Source organism: Dunckerocampus dactyliophorus, chromosome 4, assembly GCF_027744805.1.
Source record: "Dunckerocampus dactyliophorus isolate RoL2022-P2 chromosome 4, RoL_Ddac_1.1, whole genome shotgun sequence".
Lineage (NCBI taxonomy): Eukaryota > Metazoa > Chordata > Actinopteri > Syngnathiformes > Syngnathidae > Dunckerocampus > Dunckerocampus dactyliophorus.
The window spans coordinates 16,726,740-16,751,004 of NC_072822.1; the positions used below are offsets into that span (position 1 = coordinate 16,726,740).

The following is a 24,265-nucleotide window of genomic DNA, read 5'->3' on the forward strand; positions in this document are numbered from 1 at the left end:
GCTAGTAAACAGAGTGTGAGGGTATACAGAATATTCCAAAAAAAGTTTTTTTCTGTGTTTTTGTCCTCTGATGGGTGGCTCACTCGTACCTGTCAACATTTGCATTCGAAAATAAGGGAAATTACATTTTTATATTGCTTAATTGTTCAAAAATAAGGTTTGTTGTTGTCAAAAATCATCAGCTCGTGTTTTGTTCTGATTATCATCATCAAATTAAAGACAAAATCATTCAAGGAAAAAAAAATCAAGTAAAAAGTACCAGTATTGGTATCGGCAATATAAACTGTACAGTTCTGTACCTATAATACACTCGGTATCGGATCGACACCTAGATTTTCAGTATCGTCTACCCCGTTTGAAAACGCCTACTTAAAAGGGTAGGGCACTCCTCAAAAATACAGACAAAAATCAAATGGTTAACTCCAGAAAATAGTGGTAGTAGAACATGTTTATTGTTTTCAATGTTTTTAATGTCAGGTCAACTTCAAGATACACATTTAAAACTTTGCATTGACTCACTACCTCATACGTGAATTATTGGCCTGCAATCAATATAGTGAAACCACTGAAGTCAAACATATTGTATTTATAGTTTTATATTCTGTTTTTGCAAACGTTACTTTTTTCGTAAGTAAAACGGAAGTGAACCAAGTGGGAGGAGACGAAGGCCATCATCATCATCATCATCATCACCACCACCACCACCACAAACACACATACAGTTCGTTGCACTACGACTGTCACGGTAAGACCTTTCCCCAAATTCATTGTGTTTACGGCTTGATTGTAAATCCAGAGTGCGCACTAATTCGCTGTGTAAGTTTTAAAATAGGCCGACAGATTAAGAGCTTAACTATCCAGGCAAAGGCTTCCTTAAGCCTCTGCTTAGAAGGTCATGTCTCAGCTGAGCTCGCCGGAGAAGTAGCTAGCTGACACTGACAGCCGCTAACGTTAGCACTTAGCAACAGTTGCGTTCATCCGACTGTAAACATGCAGGAATGGGCCAACCAACTATGCGTAAGTAATGCCTGGCTAAACAACAAACCTGGCGCACTGGCGAACAAACTTCTCGGTTAAATGTTTCATTTTTTTGCGTCTGTTCTTAGCTGGATTATACACAGCCTGCTATGCTAACACGGTAGTGTGATGCTAGCGAACGCCTCAGTTTCAATTGTAGCTGAATTAACAAACCGTCAGTTCATGTGAGCGACACACCGCGCTAAACAATTCAAACGCAAAATAATAGGTTTTATGGCAGCTTTTCTTGTTATCTGCCATATATCCGCTGGTTAGCTAGCTACCTAGCCTATCAGTAACGTATTCGGCCAACTTGAGGCCAGTAGCCGAGGTCAGTGGAGTCCAAAGCCAGGCTTGCCTGTACTACAAACTTGTCTCTTTTAACGCAGCTAGATCACCATGAAAGCAGGTTTTGCTCATAACCTGGTCAGGTTCCAGAGTTCCATCTTCGTCTATGAAAGTTCCGCTGTTTCACTGTGTAACTCATTTGGAGTTGGCATCACCATTTATTGAGAAGAGAGCCCTGAGGACCTGGGAGCAAGAATAATTGGGGCAGCATTACATTGGCAGTGGCTTCTTCAAGATTACACTGATCCGCTAGCATTCGCTGATGAAATTCTATGCAAGAGATATTGATTTTCAGCCGACAGAGAACACCACATTTGCTGAATTTTTGAGCAACGTATATGTCGCAGCAGTCCTTGTGTGAATACTCAGCCTGTTGGTCCGATATTGCAATATTTGCTGGAGGAATAAACACTCTAAGGCATCAATCAACTGGAACAAAACACTTCCTTTTAATCTTAACAAAAAGGAAAAACTTGTCACAAAGGGAAAAACTCACCGCAAAACACGTCAACTCTGCCAACCAAGTGGTCTCCACGTGGTACAGCATGCGACACACATTCTAGAATTCACATCAGTAAAATATGAAAACAATTTAGGCATATTTCAAAGATGAAAAAGACAGTTGTTGCTCCACTTTTATTTTTAAATGGATAAGGGTTAATATGTAAAAGTTGCACAATGTTGACCTTTAGAAATGGTGCAACACTAAGGGTATATCGTATAGTAATAGGTGATAACTTACGAATTTACACGCTCACTAGTGATGGGTAGATGAGGCCTCGTGAAGCGTTGCGGCACATTACCCGAACTGTATCGACACTGTGTCGGTACTGTGTCGCAGTGTTGCTGGATCTGAAAGCGTGCGTATCGCTGCCGTGACACATCACACACACACACACACACACACACACACACACACACACACACACACACACAAACACTATAATATCGCATTTATGGTTTCAGGTGCTGCTCTTTGATAGTATGGTGGTACATATTCTGCCTTGGAAGGCAGAAGGTGCGAGTCCGATCCTTACACTGGACATCGTGTTTCAACCATAACATGCAGAAACCGATTTTTGTCCCAGTTCACCCCTCGTCGAGAGACTCAACTGACAAATTGATTCAATGACCAACTGTATACAATATCGAAATGATTGCATTATTTTATATCATTATCGAAGCTTAAAATGGCCTTTATATCTTTAAAATATACAGCCAATAAATAATGAGCGTGAACGTGTGTCATAACGTGGAAAGTAAAGTAAAACCAAAAGCAAATCAACGCTGTAAATTCAATTGAAGTATTACATTAATTTACTATCAACTACTTCTGAGGAAGTAGTAAAATGTTTATATAAGGTATCTTTCTGTGTGTATTGATGAGGTGCTTTTCTTCAGTAGGACAATTCAGTAAAACAAATAGGACATTTAACTTGCAGAAAACAAAACAAATATTATCAAGTAAGAGTCACTGGAATGCAGATGAATTATGTCAGCTCAAGAGCAGATGAACTGTTTCAGAGGAACGGGATAAAACGAGGAAATAAAACCAAATGGCTTATTTGCCGATATAAGATCAAAATTGTACCATGCGGCGAAAATCTTTGTTTTATTTCAGTCTCTGCGTCACACTGGATTCAGTGGAAGAGTTGTGCTTTCAAAGAGTTGTTCTTATTGCCGAGACGTTGCACCCCGATGACAGAAGTCAGGCTCGCTTGCTTATGAACACACTTTGGTGCCTCACAGACAGGCGAAACAGCAACTATATCGGTCACGTGACTTCTTCTTAAAGCGATACGCGTACCGACACGGGGTTTGGCTCTTGCTTCTCTTGTGTAAAATACACCAGCTGGGATTGCTCCATTTTTGCGCTTAAGTAGTAAAATATGATATAAAACGTCCCCTTCCATGTGAACGCGCACTGAGCACAAAACTGAGGACTGAACTTGACGAAGTAGGTTGTTAGCCACCGTTGCAGTACCGTTCAACTGTGTTTGGGGAATTTAGGTTTTGTTGAGCTGCATCATGAACACAAAGCCCTGGTATGTTGAGCCACTTTCGCAGTACTGGCTGCTAGCGGAAGCTAAATACAGTAAATAACATGTAGTCTTGTTAAAGCATTAATTCATTTACCATTGCAGCTGATTGTCACTAATACAGCTGGTCATGATGACAAAGTATCTGTCAAAAAAAACATCACCCTTCCCAACTGTTTGCGTCACCATTCCCATATTACATCAGTTGGATAATTTTCTAATTGCATCATTCATTCTAACTAATTTGCATTAAGTTCAAATGCGTTTTCATTAGAAATGATATTGTGTCAAGAACAGTGTAATAAAGACATATAATATGTGTTATTCTATTACATACGGCTGTAATTGGCTTCATTTGCTTGACCTTTCTGTTCTATGGTTGGTATTTAAGGGTGCGTTCACACTTGTCATTTTTGGTCCCGTTAAAACGGACTGAAGTTCTTTTGGTCAAGTATGAATGCAGTCCAGGACAATAAGAGCTGGACCAAACAAGGGGACTCAGTCCGCCTGAGAGATAGGTCTTAGTCTGCCTGCCAGCGGACTCTAGTCCTGAGTTAGGCAAGTGTGAACACCGGCTGCACCAGAGCACTGGGCTAAAAGTGTGAACACGCCCTTCAAGTTTAGTGATCACCTCAGAGAAAATGTATTTATTATCTGTTTTATATGTACATGCAGCACATACGCATACATGTGTGGATCCGTGGGAGTGGGAGTGGAGAAATATGGGGCTTCTGTGCCTTGCTTAAGGGCACCTCAACAATGCTTTTCTTTTTTGGGACCTACGCCATGCCAGGCTGTGGTCCACATCCACACAGCCGTATTGTTGCAGATTGAGCTTTTACCCAGAATTTTCTCGAGAGAATTTTACCGGTAAAATTGTAATGGTTTGAACTTCAACTCGCCTGTTGTTATGAATTGCTGCATAATGTCATAATGACAACAATGATGACTCAATATTGACATACTGAGTTGACAAATTGTCATCGAGAGGACATCTAAAGTCATTTCAGTTCTAGAGAGATTGTTGGCCATGTACTTGCTGACTTAGAAGATTTTAAATGTTGGTTTCTTCAGCAAAATCCATTGTTTTCTCATTTTGTGTGAGCAGAGGGCAGGAAGTCCTTTTATTTTTACTGTGTTTGCACTTTTTTTCTGCTGCTTTTGTGAACCTCCCAGGCTTCCTCACTGGAAAATATTTAAGGTTCATCCTTTTCATTTGTTTGCTTTTTCAGGAGAACCGACAATTTGGATCCAAGATGACAGACTCCAAGTATTTCACCACCACCAAGAAAGGTTTGATTTATTAATTATTTATTCTTTTCTAACTTGTAAATTATTCATAAATTATTCAACGAGGGATTGGAGAAAACATTCTTTAGCTCATTAGGTGCATTATGATGCAGTTGTAAAAGACTGGGAATGAATTTATAAATCTCAATAATTCATTATTAAATAGTGTAGGGCTGGTAGGGAATGAAGTTGGAAAGTGGATGCGCAACACAGGCGCGACAAGCGATTCAGTGAGAAAATGGCATACACAATTATACTCGATGTAAGAAGTGCAGGAGTGTTTGTCTGCTTGTAAAGTGCAGGAAATAACTGGACATAGACTATGCAGTGTTTCCCACAGGACTGCGATCTATTTGTGGCTTGGCAGGTTGCATAGACGAGGGGAATGACGTAATTACATAATAGTCGACTTTGTATGATTGGCTTAGACGCATATTTGCAAAAGGTGAATAAAAAAAACATGAAAAGCAAATCAAATTTCTGGTGTACAAGCCACTACTTTTTTCTTACACTTTGAACCCTGCAGCTTATACAGTGATGCCACTAATTTATGGCTATGTGACATCTCCTTTACTTCAGAACTACTACTAATAATTAGGGATCGACCGATATGAGTTTTTCAGGACCAATACCGATTATTAGTACTTCATGAGGCCGGTATTTGGAGCTGATATTCATGTGCAGTAAAAGTGTAAAAATTGGCGTACAAATGGTGAATAATACAGACACTTAACTTCTTTTAATTGCCTAAAGCATGTTTGTTTAACCAAACAAATAAAAAATAGCCCCAGAAGAGCATGGAGTTACTAGACACAGAAGCATCTCTTAGAAGTTGACTAAAAACTTCAATAAAAAGCTCCCTGAAATGTTTCCACAGTAAATAAAGTAACATTTATATATAACTTATCATTGTTTTAAGTTCAAACTCAAAAAAAGTACAGGGAGTTAACAAGCTCAGCAGCAACTCTTGTAACGTTAAATAAAAACCTGTATAATAGCTCCCTGAATTTTTTCAGCCTTCATCTTAGCGTACCTTCCTGCAACGAAACAAGACTGACTTTAATTTGTTACTCTCCCTCACAATCACACACACAGGCTTCTACAATCACGGACTGTTTCCACATTGATATCACCAACAGCATTGTTTCAAGTGATTCACAGACATATCGGGTGATACTACGAGCTAGCAAAGCTGCTGCTTGTGTTGACTCCGCTCTTAACGTTATATTATTGTAGTAGTCGTGAGCTTTAGAGTTTTTCATGTGACTTTCATGCAAACACACACTATTCTCCACAGTACATACATTCTCCCCATTGCTAATACGTAGTCTGCTGAGCCTTTAGACAGAGCCATACCGGCGAACTTGTGTTATGCTAAGCTAACCAGCCTCCACCTTGGCTTGCTTCCCTGCAATAAAACAAGTGAATTTAGTTTTTTACGCACACTCTCTCTCTCAATCACACACATGCTTTTACTATCACTGTCAACATTATCAGCAGCCTTCTTTCAAGTCATTCACAGACATGTAGGGAGGTACTACGAGCTAGCAGAGCTGCCGCTAATGTTTACGCCGCTCTTACGTTATTCTGCTGCTCACTGTAACATTAGTAGTAGTTGTAAGATGTAGAGCACTGGGATGTTTATTACAATTTTGAGAGAGTTTTCTGCGTTTACCTTGACATGTGTGTTTGCTCTCAGGATGTTCTTCACACGAGAAAACTTCTCTCTCAGCCGTTAGTGTGTGTGTGTGTGTGTGTGTGTGTGTGTGTGTGTGTGTGTGTGTGTGTGTTTGTGAGGACAGCGCCCGCTTCAGATTGGCTCTGTCGCATGCTGTGGCTTGCTTAACCAATCAGATGGCGCAGCCGGCAGGAGAGAGATAGAGGCGCATCTGAGCTGAAATAACCCAGTTTTAAATTGATTTCTTGATATTGGCCTGTCAGATTTAAATAAAGGCCGATAGCCCTCCACCAGAGGGAGCCAGAGGAGCACAGAGGGCTGACATCATTTCAGAAGGTAGTTGAAGCACAGAAAACCTGTTTACAATATTCTAAATATGATTTTTTTTTTAACATCAATAGGACCGTCTAGACATGAAATAGTCAGCCTTTACACTCCTATTACCCAGTATAGTAGACATAATAAGAGTAAATAAGCCATGTAAGACATAAATAAAACTCGTGCTCATGTGTGTTGCTATGAAATGTGTTCCCCAAATGCGACTCAGGCGTCCTTCGTATGTGGATATAAATCCGATATGCATGCGATGCGACTGCAGTATGAACGGTCAGGTCCCATATATCCGACCTATACATCATCGAAAGGTGTGTATTGCCGTATTTACGGAGACTTTAAAGGTACTCTCGGATGTAGGCAGTCATCAAAGGCATGGTTTATTACGCAAGACTCAGATAGGTACTGACCGACGTAGGCAAAAGATGTTTTTCTCATCCGAAAATTATTTTTAAAGGTAGGTGTTAGTGAAGCACTCTGGTTAATGTCTCACCACTCCTGCCTCAGACATCCACCCACACACACCTTGGAACAGACGTGGCAGAAAGTTGTCAACGAACTGCCATAGTCAAAATTATTGCCCTCTTTCTTAATCTCCTACATGGAATCATTTGGTTGAGAAATTATTGGCTCTCGTTGCACAAAATCCTTGAAATTGCCACAAAGGTATTAAGGAGAGCACGCTAGTAATGTGCAGATGGATACTGAAATATTGATACTTCCGATACCAGTTCTTCATGCTCTAAAGTCAATTCTGAAAAAATATTGATAGTTTTGATACTTCAGATATATGATTTTGTCCTTTGTTCTTTCTGATGTTGTATATTAGCTTGATTGTAAATCACCCTGCTACCTCAGTAGACCTACCTCAGGGTTTTTAATAATCAATAAATTACTATGGCGATCTCTTGTTTTCTTTATGCTATGATTTGAAATAATGTACACTGCTTTTTAAAATTTACCAGACACATTAGGTGAATTTTCACATAGTATTGGATCGGTATTGCTGATGCCAGCCTGAATTTTACCCTGTATCGGATCGGAAATTAAATCAGTGGTATCGCACATCACTAGAGCACACACTGCGGCAATCTTTACTTCCATAAACACACAGAAATGCAAGAGATGTCGTGGTTTTGTGCATGCACCTCACTTTCCTTTGCGTTCACATTAACAAGTCGCATTTGTTTGGAAATGTGAACAACCACAAAAAAAAAATTGGATTCAAACAAAAAATCCGATTTGGGCATCATACCCTGCAGTGTGAACGGAGCCCGACTGTTTTGAAGACAAGCCATAAGTATTATAATGATAACAAGAGAGCAAGATTGTTAAGTGACACTTTAAAAATGTTCCTGTAGTAGTAGCAGCTAGTAGCCTGCATTCTGCGCATGCATAGACGTACGGTAGCCCACCGGAGATTCGAACCCAGATCTCAATAGAAAAGCAAATCTGGCTTAACATTTCACCATATGCAATAAGATAGGTAGGTTTAGTGCAATGCTTTATTTGTTCATTTCTCTTCACTTTCTCAAAAGTCTTTGCTGAGAGGACATTGGACTTTGCACTTTCATTTTAACTGTGTTGTCATTTATAGTATGTGTAAGGTAGTCAAAGCCTTTTCCTTACCCTGTGTTTGTGCACAAGTTGAATCTACTGTTATGCCCAGCATTATTGCATTTACATAGCATGTTTCACTGTCACTGTCCACTTCTTCCATGTCCATCTGGTGGACTGACTTTCTTAGTCTTTGCCTGTAAGGCTGCAGTTTGGATTTGCAACACTTTCATTTTCTTGATGCATTGCACTGTTGGCCAAAAGCCAACATGACTACAACCACAAACATTGCAGTTAGTAATAGCATGTGATGTGTTTGGTAGATGGTTGGCCCTACGTCACAGTCTCGTCTCTTTACATGTTGGGGTTGAACAGCATTCATACGTGTTACAGAGCTATGCAGGGACATTAGCGTCTTATTGTGCTCTTCTGTCATTTCGTGAATGTGACATACTGAAATGGCCTTAACTAGAGTCAGATCACCGTCGCATAGCAACGCTTTTCTGAGGTGGTTGTTATTTATGCCCCAGAGCAGCCTATCTCCGATAAGATCATCACAAAGCTCACCAAAGTTGCAGCTCTTAGCTTTGATTTTCAAATCGCTTACATGGGATTCAACGGTCTCCCCAGCCTTTTGGTCACAAGTGCTGAATTTATGTCTTTCCATCGTTATGTTTGTTTGGGGGTTGCACAATTCATTGTGAACTTCATTTTAAGGCACTCCGGATCCTCTTTGGACTTTGCAGGAATGAGAACACGGCCATCGTCGCCTGGCTCATGCACTTCCGTCACATAGACAAAGGATCTTTCTGTTGAGTAGGGGTGTAACGATAAACTAAAATGTACTTTTGGTTCGGTTCAGTTTCTTAAAGTGCTCAATTCAGTTCATTTTCGCTACAAAAAAGGAATTAAAAAAATGACTTAAAATGCTTTTATTTAAAAAAATGCAAACAGAACTTTTTAAAAAATAAAAGCAATCCATTTGGGTGATATTTTCAAATAAATTAGAGGGTTTTTTTTAAATGAAAAAATAATAATAAAATAAACAGTTGTATTTAAACAATTGTTTAAACATTGTGGTGAAATGTAATGGACAGTTACAGTTAAATAGCCCTCTTTTGCACGTGAAGTCCAACCATCTGTCGTAAGTGAAATAGCAGACACATGTGATAGCTCGTTGACGACATCACTTTTAGCTTTTTGTGCTGGTATAACTTTCTGGCTAAAGTGAGGACGTGATGGTATTCCGTACCGAGGTTCGAGAACTTTAATCATATACAGTCATGGAAAAAATGATTAGACCACCCTTGTTTCTTCAGTTTATTGATCCATTTTAATGCCTGTAGTATATTTGACAAATGGACAAATATAATGATGATAACAAATATAGCTCATAAGAGTTTAATTTAAGAGCTGATATCTATCAACTTCCATGGTTTTCTTGATAATAACCAAAATCGCTGTTCTTACATGAATAGCTATAGCATTGTACTGCCAAAAAATGTAACTCTTATGAGCTATTTTTATTGTCATTGTTAGATTTCTCCAAACAAAGGTATCTTTAGTTGTATCAGGCATTAAAATTAACAAGAAAATGAAGAAACAAAGGTGGTTAAATCATTTTTTCCATGACTGTACTTAAAGCCAGCGCTCTCAACAACTGAATATGGGCGTAACCTTGTGACTATAAAAAGTCCAATACCATGTGTTACTGCTTTGGCCCGGTCAGAGTTGCTTGCTAGAGGTTGTTTATATGCTGAAGTTATTGTTGTTTGCACTAAGCTGGTTTTGTTTTTTGTAAAAGTAACATTCACTGTAGGATGATGCTGCTTTAAATGCACTAACTTGTTAGACATGTTTCCTGCAGCATACCCGATATTCCTGGAACAATGTCGACACACAACTTTGGATTTATCCCCTTGCCCTTGTCCATCCGTAATTTTAACAGCGAAGCCAAAGTGTTCCCAAACAGGAGACCGTAGCGAGATTGGAGGGTCTTCCAGCTCAGGTTTCTCGCTTGCATTTGCCATGGTGCCATTTGTCACGCATGCGAGCTACTAGCGATCCTCCCCCGCAGTCAGTAGTGTCTGACACTCAGAGGCGTCCGTGGGGAAACTCGCCCAGAACTTTAGTTCCGTATGAAGCACTTAGATCACTCCAGTAATAAATTTAATGAGAAAAATAGCATAAAATATAACCTGAAACGGTTCAATACATCCATGTGAACTGTTACACCCCTAGTCAGTAGTATATGTAAGTTCCTTATTGGCTGAAGTACAGCATTAATAGTTCCAGCTTGTAGTTGAACAATGCCAGCTCATTGTTTGTTTTTTGTCTTATCTACTTGTCTTTGTCTATTTACATCAGGGCTGTCCTCTGATATTAAAATAAAAAATGGTACATATATTTAAAGATACAGTAGGTCTTTGATTTTATTAGTTATTAGTATCAACATTTTAGTTTTTTTCTAGTTACATTATGCCGTTTTGCTCTATTTTTTCACTTTTGCAGGGTTTTTCTTTATTTCTGCAATGAGCCACCTTGCACAGATGGCCCCTGGGCTGCACTTGGGACACCCATGCGTGTTTTGCCAGGATGGCGAGGTGCTGCCAGGCAACAGAGGAGTGTGTAAAGCTCTGTCTTCTTGGCTCTGTCGCTGGTCAGGGGTTTTGTTGCATTGTGGAGGGGGGCATTGCCCGGTGGAACGATTGGAGGTGCAGTCCTACTCTTGCTCGTCTGCACGGCAGATACTTCCCCTTGTGTTGACCGATTGTATTTAAACACAGAATAAATGCAGGACTCAAGAAACACCTTCTTTCACTTTTAATATTCCCCCCTACTCGCTAAATATAGCGGCAATGTCGCTAAATTGTCAACATGGATCTCTTTTTTGTGTCAGGTGTGTTATGAAGCGGAGATGGTCACCACAAAACTTATTTTTTACAAGTTGGCTGCTGTGCCTCACACTTTAAAAACCTTTTAACATTATATTATGGCGATTTATTGCCACTGCCAGTGTTGTTGGGATTTTGCGCAATTTTCAGCGTTGTCCATTTATTATTTGTGCAGTGAAACCTTTAAGACCGAACACAAGCCTTTCTTTCGATACGGCAGTCTTTCTTCCTTCATTGACTGTCTTAATGTTTTAACATGATATTACAATACATTCTATGATTCAAATAATTTCCTGACATTTATGCATACAGGTGAGATCTTTGAGTTGAAGGCTGAGCTGAACAGCGATAAAAAAGAGAAGAAGAAGGAGGCTGTGAAGAAAGTGATTGCATCTATGACAGTTGGCAAGGATGTCAGGTGAGCATCAGGGCATGGTGTTGAAAACCTTTGCACTGAAAATGTAGAAAATCACATTCCATGTTCAGTGTGTCATTACTCTGTTGCACTCTGTTGCCCCTCCAGTGCCCTCTTTCCAGATGTTGTGAACTGCATGCAAACAGACAACCTGGAACTGAAAAAACTGGTCTACCTCTATCTGATGAACTATGCCAAGAGTCAGCCTGACATGGCCATCATGGCTGTCAACACCTTTGTTAAGGTACATACATCTTCCATTGTCTGTTGTGTGTAATGATGTATCCTACTCAGTCCCAACATACACCATTTGTGTCTGAATCGGATTTCCTGTCAATTCATTTAAAATAGAAATAAAAGTGGTTTGTTACAACAATATAATAGACATTTGACGTCTTTAGTAAATGTTTTACTCAATTTATCCAGGATTGTGAAGACCCTAATCCTTTAATTCGAGCCCTGGCTGTTCGTACCATGGGCTGCATTCGTGTGGACAAGATCACAGAGTACTTGTGTGAGCCTCTGAGGAAGTGTTTAAAGGACGAAGACCCTTATGTGAGGAAGACTGCAGCTGTGTGTGTAGCAAAACTCCATGATATCAATGCACAGCTGGTGGAGGACCAGGGCTTCCTGGATACCCTCAAAGACCTCATCTCTGATTCAAATCCCATGGTACGACATGCTTGTTAGAACTCGGCCTCTCCACCTCTCTTAGGCACATTAATACAGCAGCAGCCTTCTACTTGTCACCATATTTATAGGTGGTTGCAAATGCAGTGGCAGCACTGTCAGAGATTGCAGAGTCTCATCCCAACAGCAATCTATTGGACCTGAACCCACAGACCATCAACAAGTTGCTAACAGCTTTAAATGAGTGTACAGAGTGGGGTCAGATCTTTATTCTTGACTGTCTGGCCAATTACACACCTCGAGATGACCGCGAGTCTCAAAGGTAAGAGAGCGTTACGACCACATTTTTGTTCTTACACTCTTATTTTCCTTCCTCATCCATTATCTTCTACATTTACTAGTATCTGTGAGCGTGTCACACCACGGCTCTCCCATGCAAACTCCGCTGTGGTATTGTCGGCTGTAAAAGTCCTGATGAAGTTCATGGAGATGTTGCCTAAAGACCTGGACTATTATGGAACCCTGCTGAAGAAGCTGGCCCCGCCTCTTGTCACTCTCCTCTCGGCAGAGCCTGAGTTGCAATATGTAGCGCTGAGAAACATCAACCTCATCGTACAGAGACGGTAAATCGGTGTAGCTTTACACCAAAAAATTACCTTAATAAAATAGTTCTTTATGTAGACTCCGGTACATCCATTCCAAACTCAGTTGATGCCTAAAATAATAATTTTGGGGATAAATTTCAGGCCCGAGATCCTGAAACATGAGATGAAAGTTTTCTTTGTGAAGTACAATGACCCCATCTATGTCAAACTGGAGAAGCTGGACATCATGATCCGCTTAGCTTCACAGGCTAACATTGCACAGGTACACACAATACAACTAACTATCAACACCTATCTCTATAGGTGTTGTACACAAAATGTGGTCCTAAGAGTCCACCTGTCTTTCTGTTAGGTGCTCGCTGAGCTGAAGGAATATGCCACTGAGGTGGATGTGGACTTTGTCCGTAAAGCCGTCCGAGCCATTGGACGTTGTGCCATTAAAGTAGAGGTGAGTGGTGGTTAAATGCTAGATACTCTGATTATCAAACTTGATTTTAATAGTGTCATATTGATAAAATATAATAAACATAATATATTTTACTCTTGGTAACAAAGCTATCCCTCAAGTTATGTCAAGATGACATAAAGCCATTTTTACATATATATTTACACATTCACCTGCCAGAACGTTAACTACAGTGCCCCATAGGAGTGATGTCAGAGCCGTTCATTACTAGAGCTGTGTTCAAAATTCTGCCTTTACAAAATTCTTTTTTATTTATACACATTCAAATGTGTGTTTTGAATGATGTGACCAGTGTGGGTACATACTGTATAATAGGAGCGTCCTAAGTAATGTTCTTTTCTGTCATTAGCAATCAGCAGAGCGCTGTGTCAGCACGCTGCTCGACCTCATCCAGACTAAGGTCAACTATGTTGTGCAGGAGGCCATTGTGGTCATCAAGGATATCTTTCGCAAGTATCCTAACAAGTAAGTATCCTGATGGATATCTAATGTTAAATGGGTTGCACCTATCCACCAAAACACTGCATAAAATCCTAAAAATCTTTTACGATTTCTCATTTGCATCATGAAGCATCAGTGCCGAGCAGCATTTGATCTAGCTGCTAGCTGTTGTTGGATGCTATTTGTTTGCCCTGGTCACGTTTTAGACATGTATCTGATCTATCCATGTTTTGGGTTTTTTTGGTTTTTGTTTTGTCACAAAATGAGAAATGTATTTTAAATCTTCAGTGTAAAACAATGCTTTAGATCAACAAGACAGTGTATATAACAGAGTATCCATTGAACCAAAGGTGAAGCATCCAAATCCCAGCAGTTATAGATGGTCTCCATGACTCATTTCATGCCACCTGTCTGGTCACGTTTCATGTTTCAGTTGATGTGTAGCATAATCAGCTTCACATGCATTGATTGATTGCCTTGTCACTCCTCATTGAGTGAAGTGTTTCCAGTGACCATTTACTGCAGTCCATTTTTCACGCTATTGGGATGTTAGTCATGCATGCTATAGCCAGTATCCAGCGCTTCACATTGTCATGCATTTTCATTTGTGTGAAATTATACATGTACTAAAGAGCAGAACTGAAAATAATGTGTTTTTAAGTCTAAGTATAATTATATTTCCTATTTTGCATGTTAAAAAAAAAAACATCTCAGCTTTTTTTGGGGGGGAAATTTCAAAATGTATCTCATTTACAAAAGTTAGTGAGCTGTAACTCGATGGTTGTTGTGTGTAACTGATATATTTGCAGCTGTTGAGTGCATTTTCTGATGTTTCCAGGTATGAGAGTGTGATTGCAACTTTGTGTGAAAACCTGGACTCACTGGATGAGCCAGAGGCACGTGCAGCCATGATTTGGATTGTGGGAGAGTATGCTGAGCGTATCGACAACGCTGATGAACTGCTGGAGAGCTTTTTGGAGGGGTTCCACGATGAAAGCACTCAGGTATAGGAGAGTGCAAGCAGAGTGTCCATTTTAATTTTAATACTAGGGATACTCTGATCAGGGCTTTTTATGCTGCCGATTCAGATACCGACCATCCATGAGTGAAATCGTCCGATACCGATCACATGGATTAAGTATAAACATTTCAATTGTCTTATGATGCGTGCCATTGGCCGGGTGTGCCCTATAAAGGGGAAAAGTCAGGACAATCCAAGGTCTCCTGACTGCCAGGGGGCCCAAAAATACGTAATTACTAATAAAATTGGTAATTAATTAATAATCCCCCCGCCCCTGGGGTGATTTTTTTTTTTTTTTACTTTTTCAAGAGAACATATATCATTGTGAAACTTACAGAGGATGAAGCACCTTCTTGAAGGAGACTTTGGATGTGAGAGTACATTAGTGGAGCTCAAGCAGGATATCCAGGTAGTACATAGATGGGCTCGAAGTGAGAGAGCAGTCTGTGAACCCAATGTCTTCCACCACTGATAAAGGCTGGTCATCTCATTCGATTAATTCATTTCTTTTTCGGGTTATTTGTTTAGCTTTCTGACTGTCACACCCTTACGGGCGAGTGTTGTCCACTGTTTTGGCTGCGTTAGCTGCCGTTTGACTCATAATCACACCGTGAGTCTCACACTCACCATACTCCGTCAAGTATTTGTTCTTCAAACGCCGTATTAAAATAAAGCTTTTTAATGTGCTCCCCACGTGAGCGTTTTCATGGCATGTGTTGGTAGGTAAGTGCCACATGCCAGACATGATTGTTTTGGCACACCTATGCAGTGTGAAGGAAAGTGGGAGGAGGACACTACCCAAGACACTTCACTGCATGCGGTGATCGCTACAGGCTGCAGGCTGCAGTAGTACGAGCCGCAGGTGATTGGCTGTTGTGATCAGCGTTGAACGGCCTTTTTCGGCATATGCCGATCACATTAATTTTCACGGAAATCGAACGATACCGATCAGAACACCCCTAGGTCATACGCAACCAGTGCTCAGTGCAATGGTTGGGTAACCCTAGATTTTATTGGACACACAATGTAATTACTGGCTAGTTGTTGTATGCTGAAGCATTTACGAGAAAACTTAGAAGTACAATGATTTTATTGCAATGGATTGTTTGTGAACAGATAGAGGCAACAGTTTAAGATCAAATAGAAAGACTCTCTTAATAGTTTACCTCCGGCAAAGGAAATTGGCTGCAGTTAATGTAATTGTTAGTGAGGATTTATACAGAATGCTTCTGTTCATTTTGCACTCCAGGTACAGTTGCAGCTTTTAACCGCCATTGTTAAGTTGTTCCTCAAGAAGCCAACAGAGACTCAAGAGCTGGTGCAGCAGGTGCTCAGTCTGGCAACTCAGGTAGGAATTGAAGTTTTTGAAGTTGAATGGACATGATTCAAAATAAGAGCTAACATGCCAAGCGATTGACTGGTGATCAGTCCAGGGATGACCCCAGGAAAAGTGGCAGAAAATGGATGGATGGAAATAACCTATCACCTTATGTCTCTTTCTCTAGGACTCTGACAATCCAGACCTTAGGGATCGTGGATACATCTACTGGCGACTGCTCTCTACCGATCCTGTGGCCGCTAAGGAGGTTGTTCTGGCCGAGAAGCCACTGATCTCTGAGGAGACAGACTTGATTGAACCCACCCTGCTGGAGGAGCTCATATGCCACATCGGCACGCTGGCCTCAGTCTACCACAAACCACCTAGTGCCTTTGTGGAGGGCAGCCGCGGTGTCCAGCACAAAAGACTTCCTGGCAGTGCTGGATCGTGAGTCACTTTCTTTCTTCTTATATGAATGAACACAGTAGGCAGAGCACATCTGAAGTCGACATTGAATTAGGACCATGCGTGGTGTCGGGGTTTCTGTGGGTGCTTGAAATTTGTAATTTTTTTTTTTTATTCTTTCGTTTAATTTCTTAAAATTATATACACTCCTGATGAAATTTTAAGACCAGTTGAAAGATTTCAAGAATTTACATTTTGCACTGTTGGATCTTAAGGAGGTACTAAGTAGAGCTTCAAAATGCAAAAAGAAGAAATGGGAGTGATACAAAAATGTATTGCAAACAACCATTAAATTGAAACAGCAAAGACCTCAGCCTTTAAGGGGTCCCTGACATGATTGGTCAACTTTTCTTAAATATGTTATTTATTGTTTGTAATTATGTTCAACATTGATACATTTTTGAAAACGAACGGTAGATTGGCAAACATTACATTGATAGTTCATGGCGCCACCCATGACAAGCTAGCGCTCACTGTTCAGTCTCATTTCTGGAAGTGACGTCATCGGGATGACATCTCTCAACTAAAGCAGAGTAAACGAGTCGACTTGGTTCAGTATATCTTTCATCAAAATAGTAGTCATGCCAAAATGTTGCATAGCTGCTGGATGTTGACAGTATCCGAGTGATACTGTAAGTTTTTTTTTTCTTTTTTTTTTCCCAAAAGCGGAAGGTTTAAGATAAAAATGGACAAAGCAAGTGCAGAGAACGAGAGACAGATGGACGCCACCTTGAGTTCTGTTCTTTGCAGTGATCATTTCACTGATGGCTTCTATGAACGAACATCTTTACAAGAAGCTTTTGGCTTGAAAGTACAGTATACTGTAAGTGCATGTTGAAAAAGGATGCTATGCCGACGGTACACAGATAATAGACAAGAAGAACAACGTCAAAGTTGCCTCAGAACAGACTAAGTCATGTCTTGTTTACATACTGTCTTCTAAACACTATTCTATTATAGTGACGAGGCTGTAAAGCATTATGTATGTTATAAACATCTTTTGATAGAATGTTTACTGTGGAGGGCGGGAGCGGTGGCTGTGACTGCGATGAAATATGAAATAAATCAGGCTATAAAGACCCCTTTACACTCATAACAATTGAAGGATAAACAACGACAGAGTAAGTTACACTGACCATTCTTCTGTGTTTTGAAGATGACCAATCTTCATCTCCAGGTCTTAAAGCTTAAGTCCATGTTCTGCAAGTTCTGTATTTCATCTCCAAATGTTTCTCCTTTCTTTTCTCCTCAAACTATTGACACATCGCTGAAATCTTCGCTATAATCAGTGGAAACGCCGCTATGTTTGTGCAGCTGAGTGATAGTACAATGGCGTTACTTCCATAAATGAGACTGAACAGCGAGAGCTAGCTCGTCATGGGTGGTGCCATGAACTATAAATGTAATTTTTGCGAATTTACCGTTCGCTTTCAAAAATGTAACAATGTAGAACATAATTACAAACAATTAAAAAAACATATTTAAGCAAAGTTGATAAATCATGTTAGGGACCCTTTTAAAAGTCAAATTCTTGTCAAAAATGTGTAACATGGTCTACATGTGTAACAGTGGTGATCCCTGCAGTTCAGCCCTGCATAGGATGGGCTCGAACGAGCGACCACGTATTGATGGGCTCCACACACAGGAGGCGACGTCGCCTCTAGTCTATTAATTTTCAATGGTACCTGCGTGACAGGGCGATTGTCGTGAGTTTCTGTCCTGTCAAGTGACAAGCGAAATTCGTGCATGTTACGTTTTGTGCTCATGCATCTCAGCATGCACACGCTGGCTTGCGACGTGATTCCAGAATGTTGAAAAATGTTCAACTTTTCATTGCTGTCGCTTAGACGAGGACCAATCGGCGGGAGTTTCATTGATGGACCAATGAGAGGACAGGATGCTATTCTGTACACTCTCACAGGTAAACACGGAGGACTAATACTTGCCGTGTCAGATTTTCTTGAGCTACTTGACATTTCTAAAAAAGAACAGAAATATAAACAAGAAGCATTGGCATGGGAAGTTGTTGGTGCCATAGTAAACATATCAGACAAGTTTACATTTGTTTACACGGACATTTATGTGCGTTTATCTTTGATACTATCAAGAGTATTTGATCAACACCGGCTGCTCCTCCAAACTACTTTGATACCCCAAAATTCCTTCCAAATCTGACCACCAATCAAAACCGTTGCAGACTTGTAATTTGCTCTGGATGTGAGTGTATTGCTGGCCACAGCTGTCTTCGCCATAGCTAGCGACCTAAAGGAAAAAGGCTGTCAATTCACTGCTGCACATTTCTTGAGACGTCAGGTAATGAGGTTTAACCAAGATACTGTCACAACCCTTCTATTTGGCATCCATTACACATGCACACTACACTTCTATTTGTTGTATTCTGTTGTTATAACTGTTAAAATTCCGAATGATTCAAACTTTTTAAAGTTTATAAGAGGCGAGGGGCAAAATGGCTCTTTTGATAGTAAAGGTTGCCGACCCCTGACTTAGAACCTCCTTAAGATCCAACAGTGCAAAATGTAAATTGTTGCAATTTTTCACCTGTCTTAAAATGTTGATGAGGCGTGTACAACAAATTAAGGTGTACTTCCCACCTTATTGTTTCTGATAGTGGGGAAAGCGTGGAAAGCCCAGATGCAAACACTGCTGCTGTCGCCTCTGAGGCGCCCCCTGCCGTCATCCCATCCCAGGGAGACCTTTTAGGGGATCTTCTCAATCTAGACCTGACACCTACATCCACATCTGGACCACCACCACCCTCTTCCGGGATGCAGATGGGGGCTATGGACCTTCTTGGAGGAGGACTGGATAGCCTGGTAAAGTCTCTTGAATTGTATTTCAGTGGAATCAGTTCCACATACAGTACTGTGTTTCTGCGAACCACCCTTCAGTAATATTCCAAGCGTCTGGTCACTGTGACACTGCAAATTTCTCTGCCTTCTGTGCTGTCTTTCGATTTTATTCTTTTTACAATGGTGTGTGTTCCTTCTTTGTTCAATGCTGCACCTGCAGATGGGGGATGAGTCTGAGCCGGTAACTACATGGAGGGGAGGGAACATATCAAAATCATTTTAGTGCTAGATGAATTTGTCTACTTCTGCATTACTTCATTCATCATCCTTTACCTATTACTGAGATATTGACAGCAGGCATGTAGTTGGAGTCCCAGCTCTTGACTTACCTGTGGGCTCTGCAATGTTTTTCCATCTTTCAATCAGCTGCCCGTTCCCCAACGGACGGACACTCCTCAGTCACCGCAGCCCCCCCATCAGTCCCCATCGCCCCCAGATTACTGCTCCACAGAGGTTGGTCCAGGGGACCTCACTGGCACCAGACAGAATGCCCTCTTGCCCCTGCTGTACCGCTGTGACCTCTAGATACCTCAACTCAGATGAACTGTGCCTTTGTTAATGTTTCCACGGTCGATGTAGTTACTATGTTAGTAAAATGGTACCCATGTGTATTAGTACAATGTTCCACCACGTAAACACAATAGTTTGCCATTGTTGTGGTTTGGTATCATCATCTTTTTACACTGGTTTTTGTTGATATCACAATTTTTCCACCACCATTAGTGGGCAGTGTATGTACAACACCTTGTCTAAGTTAAAGGTTCTGTCTGTTCCTCCTAGTTCCTATGCTTGCAGCTACTCCCTCTTCATTCAAACTTCCAAAAACCACAGAATATCACTGCATGTTGCAAAAGTGAGTAACCACACCTTTATGTCTCCCCACTTTCCAGCTTGGCGGAGACCTTGGAGCAAGTCCAGCTGTAAGTTGTTGTGATTCTTCTCAGACGTTTATTACTTCATGCGGCTTTGCACTGATTAATTGAATTTGTTGTTTTGTTACCCACAGATGACGTCTGGTTTTGGTGCTCCGCCCGTTACAGTGCCGCCTTCCTTCACTGCCCCTGTGAGTGGTGGGCTGGATGACTTGTTCGACCTTGGAGGTGGTGTTGGTTTGCCAATGGGATCATATGTACCCCCTAAAAATGTGAGTATAAGAGAATATGCACAGTTGAATGATGTGGAAACATTGGTGGACTTCCAGTAAAAAAAAATTGTTTTATTTTTAGGTTTGGCTTCCAGCTATGAAGGCTAAGGGTCTGGAGATATCGGGCACTTTTGGCCGCCGGGCTGGAGTCATTCAAATGGAGATGACCCTCACCAACAAAGCAATGAGTGTCATGACTGATTTTGCTATTCAGTTCAACAGAAACAGGTAGACACCTTGTTTGAAAAAAGTGTGCTGAGTTGTCAGTGAAGACACGCTCTCATGTCATGTCAGTCTCATACTGGTTTCCCACTGATTTCTTTAGTTTTGGTTTGGCTCCAGCTGGACCTCTCCAAGTTCTTACTCCCGTTAGCCCAAACCAGAGTATAGAAGTGGTCCTTCCTCTTAGTACTGTGGGACCTGTCATGAAGATGGAGCCTCTCAATAACCTGCAGGTAAAATAATTGAAATGTTTACTTCCCCTGACGTGGCTGAGCACTTACACCTCTATTTTGCCTTGGTGAGCCAGCTTCCTGACCATCATTTTTTTTTTTTTTTAAGTGCACTTAATGGGGTCCTTACAAATAAGCAGATCTCATTTGAAACTTTTTCCACCTAAAAAAAAAAAGGCCAAAATATTCAGATAAACAAGTAAACATGGTAGGTGTGCAACGTTACCTTTCATTTATGTAGTGCCACATAAGCAAAATGAGCAAAACTGAAACACGGTCGCTGTCCGAAAGTGGGCATATCACACATCAGCAAAGTCGTGTGATATGTTTGAAGCTGCTGACACATGTTGCACTTTACTTTGTTGGTGTCATCTTTAACCTTTTCAAAATACCTCCACACTTTGGTTGATTTTTTTGTAGTCGTTATGAGCCAACAAGTCTGTTGTTGTTGACGGTTGAAACTGTAATCATTGAAATTGTTAAGAAATAAAGACATACACTCTTGAAATATTTCACTCGGTGTAAAGAATCTATAAAATATGAGTTTCACTTTTTGAGTTGAATTACTGAAATAAATTAGCTTTCAGAAATAATCTAAATCAGTGAGATTCGCTGCCATTAACTATCCATTGTGATGATGTGTTATGGTAAAATCATAACCTGTCACTGCCCAAATATTTCTCAACCTATCGATATTATTTGAGGAGCCAATAACTACACTCATGACCGTTATTAATGTGTCTCATTAGTCATTTAAAAAGCACCTCAAAATATTGACGTGCAGTGGTTTTGATCAGGTAGAACAGCAGATAGAGCTGTGTGCAGCTGTTGAAAGAAGATAAGAGCTTATGCTAGGACTGGGGGCAGCCATTAGTGGTTATACAGCATGTGACTCTTTTGTTTCTCTTGGCTCTCCTGTTTTTTTTTTGTTTTTTTTACTCAGCTTTGATGGCCACCACTCTCCAGTTTGACACCCTCACATCATTTTTTTCCCTGAAGCTTTTGTCATTCTTGTGTTGTTTTGTAGAAGGTCCCGAAACATTATTTGGAGTGCTAAACACCGATGTGTAGTTGCAGTTTTTTGTAGCCTTCACTCTGCCACACTGCCTAAAATGCAAATTTACATATAGAAAAGAGAAGCCTTGGTGACTTTGAGCTAGTATTGCGACTGCAGGGTATTCATAATTAATGGTTGTCACCCGCTGAGCCGAGCGGGGCGCTTAAACCCTCAAGTGATCGGTTTAGCTAAGATAGCATCTTAATTTACTGCAGCCTCATTAATCATTCAACCATTGTATTATCTACTTAATCACTTTGATGCTTTGTCAAAAATATTCACCTATTGCTCCCATAGGTGGTCTTCAGTAACAACTAGTTTGACAAGAGTGTACAGTATAGTTGACAGTGTTATGGGCAGCCTGCGTTATAGTCAGGAAGGGTATATATAGTACTGTATACTTATTACTTACTCACTCATTCAACACTCATTCTGGTGTCTACCACATGGAATATTCTTCCATTGGTCTTTTTGCATTCTATAAATGTACCTGATTGAATTGTTTATTAACATGGAATTTTTTAACATTTAATTTAAAGTATAGGCCTCCTGTTAATTGCTATTTTTTAATTTCCACTCTCTCACCATTTGTGTTTCTAATCTGTATTTTTAATTATGGCTGACTCTGCCTGACTAACTATACAAATTAACACTGCACTCAGCAGGTACCATATTCAGCTACAATACAAGTCTTCTGTCAAAATTCTGACTTTCGAATAGTAATAAAGGGTAAATGGTCTTTCACTTGTATAGCACTTTTCCACCTCCAAAGGCACTCAAAGCAATTTGACACAGTTAGCACATTTATCTACTGATGACGCAGCATCAGGGGGTTCAGTATCTTGCCCAAGGATACTTAAACATGATCACAGGAGGACGGAGGATCAAACCCGCAGCCTTCAGGTTGGGAGAAGACCACTCTACCACCTGAGCCATGCGGCCTCCAATATAATACTGTATTCAGTTTTGATTGACACCATGAAATAGATTCTAATTTTAACAAATTGGTTTATACAGAGGTAGTAGTAGTCTACTGCATCTCATACTGTAGCTAGATAATGCCTCGGTCGCAACCCATCTTGCGTGTTTTTAGTCCGTACGTTTTTTGCAGAGGCCACGGCTGCCACATTTTTCTGAAAACGTGGGGAGGCAGTGGCAAGAGCAGGGGGGGAGCACGTCATGATTGCGCAAGGTGTTAAGTGCGTGTGCCACGCCTGGCCGTAAGCAGTTGCGTGCATTGTACGTTCCGCACGTGGTAAGTCAATTCTACATGCTTACAGCATGCTTGCAATGTACGATCTCCGTGCGAAGGAGTGTGGCTTCTCAGAACAATATGCGCTAAAAAGAGTAATGCATTTGCATCATAAAAATGCCTCCTCAAAAAAAAATCACACCTCACAAATCGCTCGGCGTTATATTTGTCTTCCGCCGTATCCCTGTGCACTGTCGCCTCTCCATTCTTGTTTATGTGACGAAGACACTCGCATGTTCTTCCGCAACGGAGAGCCGCGGCCATCTTGTTTACATGTGTGTTCCACAGAGGAAGAAGATGCAAGCGTCTTCGTCACATACACAAAAATGCAGGGGCGACAGTGCGCAGTGATACATGCGCCGGGATACGGCGGGAGACAAATATAACGCAGAGCGATTTGTGAGGTCTAATTTTTCGAGAAGGCATTTTTATGATACAGATGTATTACTTTTTTAAACACATATTGTTTTGAGAAGCAAAACTCCTTACTTAAATGTCCCAGCAACTAAGCAAAACTACGTTCCTTGTCACGGAAATCCACCCAGAACTGGACTCACGGGACCAATTGGGGGGGTAAGTCACTGCTGATGGGGATGTCACATAACTTCATGTCAAAAAATCCAAACTATCCCTGTAACATCTAAACAAAATATTAGAAACAATTCTCAATATGTTGTAGTGTGGTTCTACAACACTGAAAATCACAGTAATCAACATACTGTTAAATGAATACCCCTCTGAGTCAGTCAAAAGTGAGTATTAGCTTTTGTAAATGTAGAATGTTTGATACATCTTTTGTATGTGTTCAGTTATGTTGTCATTGACTAGGGTTGGGCGATATGGACCATAGCATTTATCACTATTAATCAATATTTTTGGGATGTGTCATGATATTACGATGTACTGTAATTCAATTCAGCTGAGTCTTGTATAAAAAGCTACAAACCTTAACCCATATAATTAAATTAAAAGT

At 40.6% G+C, this 24,265-nt stretch overlaps 1 protein-coding gene across 4 annotated transcripts in view; it reads left to right on the forward strand.

The window, feature by feature from the left end:
- Positions 1-644: 644 nt before the first annotated feature.
- The window catches only part of ap1b1 (adaptor related protein complex 1 subunit beta 1), a 32,531-nt gene continuing 8,910 nt past the window's right edge, over positions 645-24,265 (forward strand). Inside the window, exons 1-20 of one of the 4 annotated variants that reach the window (XM_054773211.1) lie at positions 645-745; positions 4,637-4,697; positions 11,469-11,574; positions 11,680-11,815; positions 11,998-12,243; positions 12,333-12,523; positions 12,603-12,824; positions 12,948-13,068; positions 13,159-13,254; positions 13,622-13,737; positions 14,552-14,717; positions 15,984-16,082; positions 16,240-16,499; positions 19,147-19,351; positions 19,548-19,568; positions 19,754-19,840; positions 20,278-20,307; positions 20,394-20,531; positions 20,614-20,759; positions 20,857-20,986. In XM_054773211.1, the coding sequence (XP_054629186.1) occupies positions 4,661-4,697; positions 11,469-11,574; positions 11,680-11,815; positions 11,998-12,243; positions 12,333-12,523; positions 12,603-12,824; positions 12,948-13,068; positions 13,159-13,254; positions 13,622-13,737; positions 14,552-14,717; positions 15,984-16,082; positions 16,240-16,499; positions 19,147-19,351; positions 19,548-19,568; positions 19,754-19,840; positions 20,278-20,307; positions 20,394-20,531; positions 20,614-20,759; positions 20,857-20,986 (2,553 nt within the window). In that variant the 5' untranslated portion in view covers positions 645-745; positions 4,637-4,660. Of the gene's footprint in view, positions 746-860; positions 1,018-4,636; positions 4,698-11,468; positions 11,575-11,679; positions 11,816-11,997; positions 12,244-12,332; positions 12,524-12,602; positions 12,825-12,947; positions 13,069-13,158; positions 13,255-13,621; positions 13,738-14,551; positions 14,718-15,983; positions 16,083-16,239; positions 16,500-19,146; positions 19,352-19,547; positions 19,569-19,753; positions 19,841-20,277; positions 20,308-20,393; positions 20,532-20,613; positions 20,760-20,856; positions 20,987-24,265 lie in introns of those variants that run through there. The other 3 variants (XM_054773210.1, XM_054773213.1, XM_054773214.1) reach the window with 3 other exon arrangements.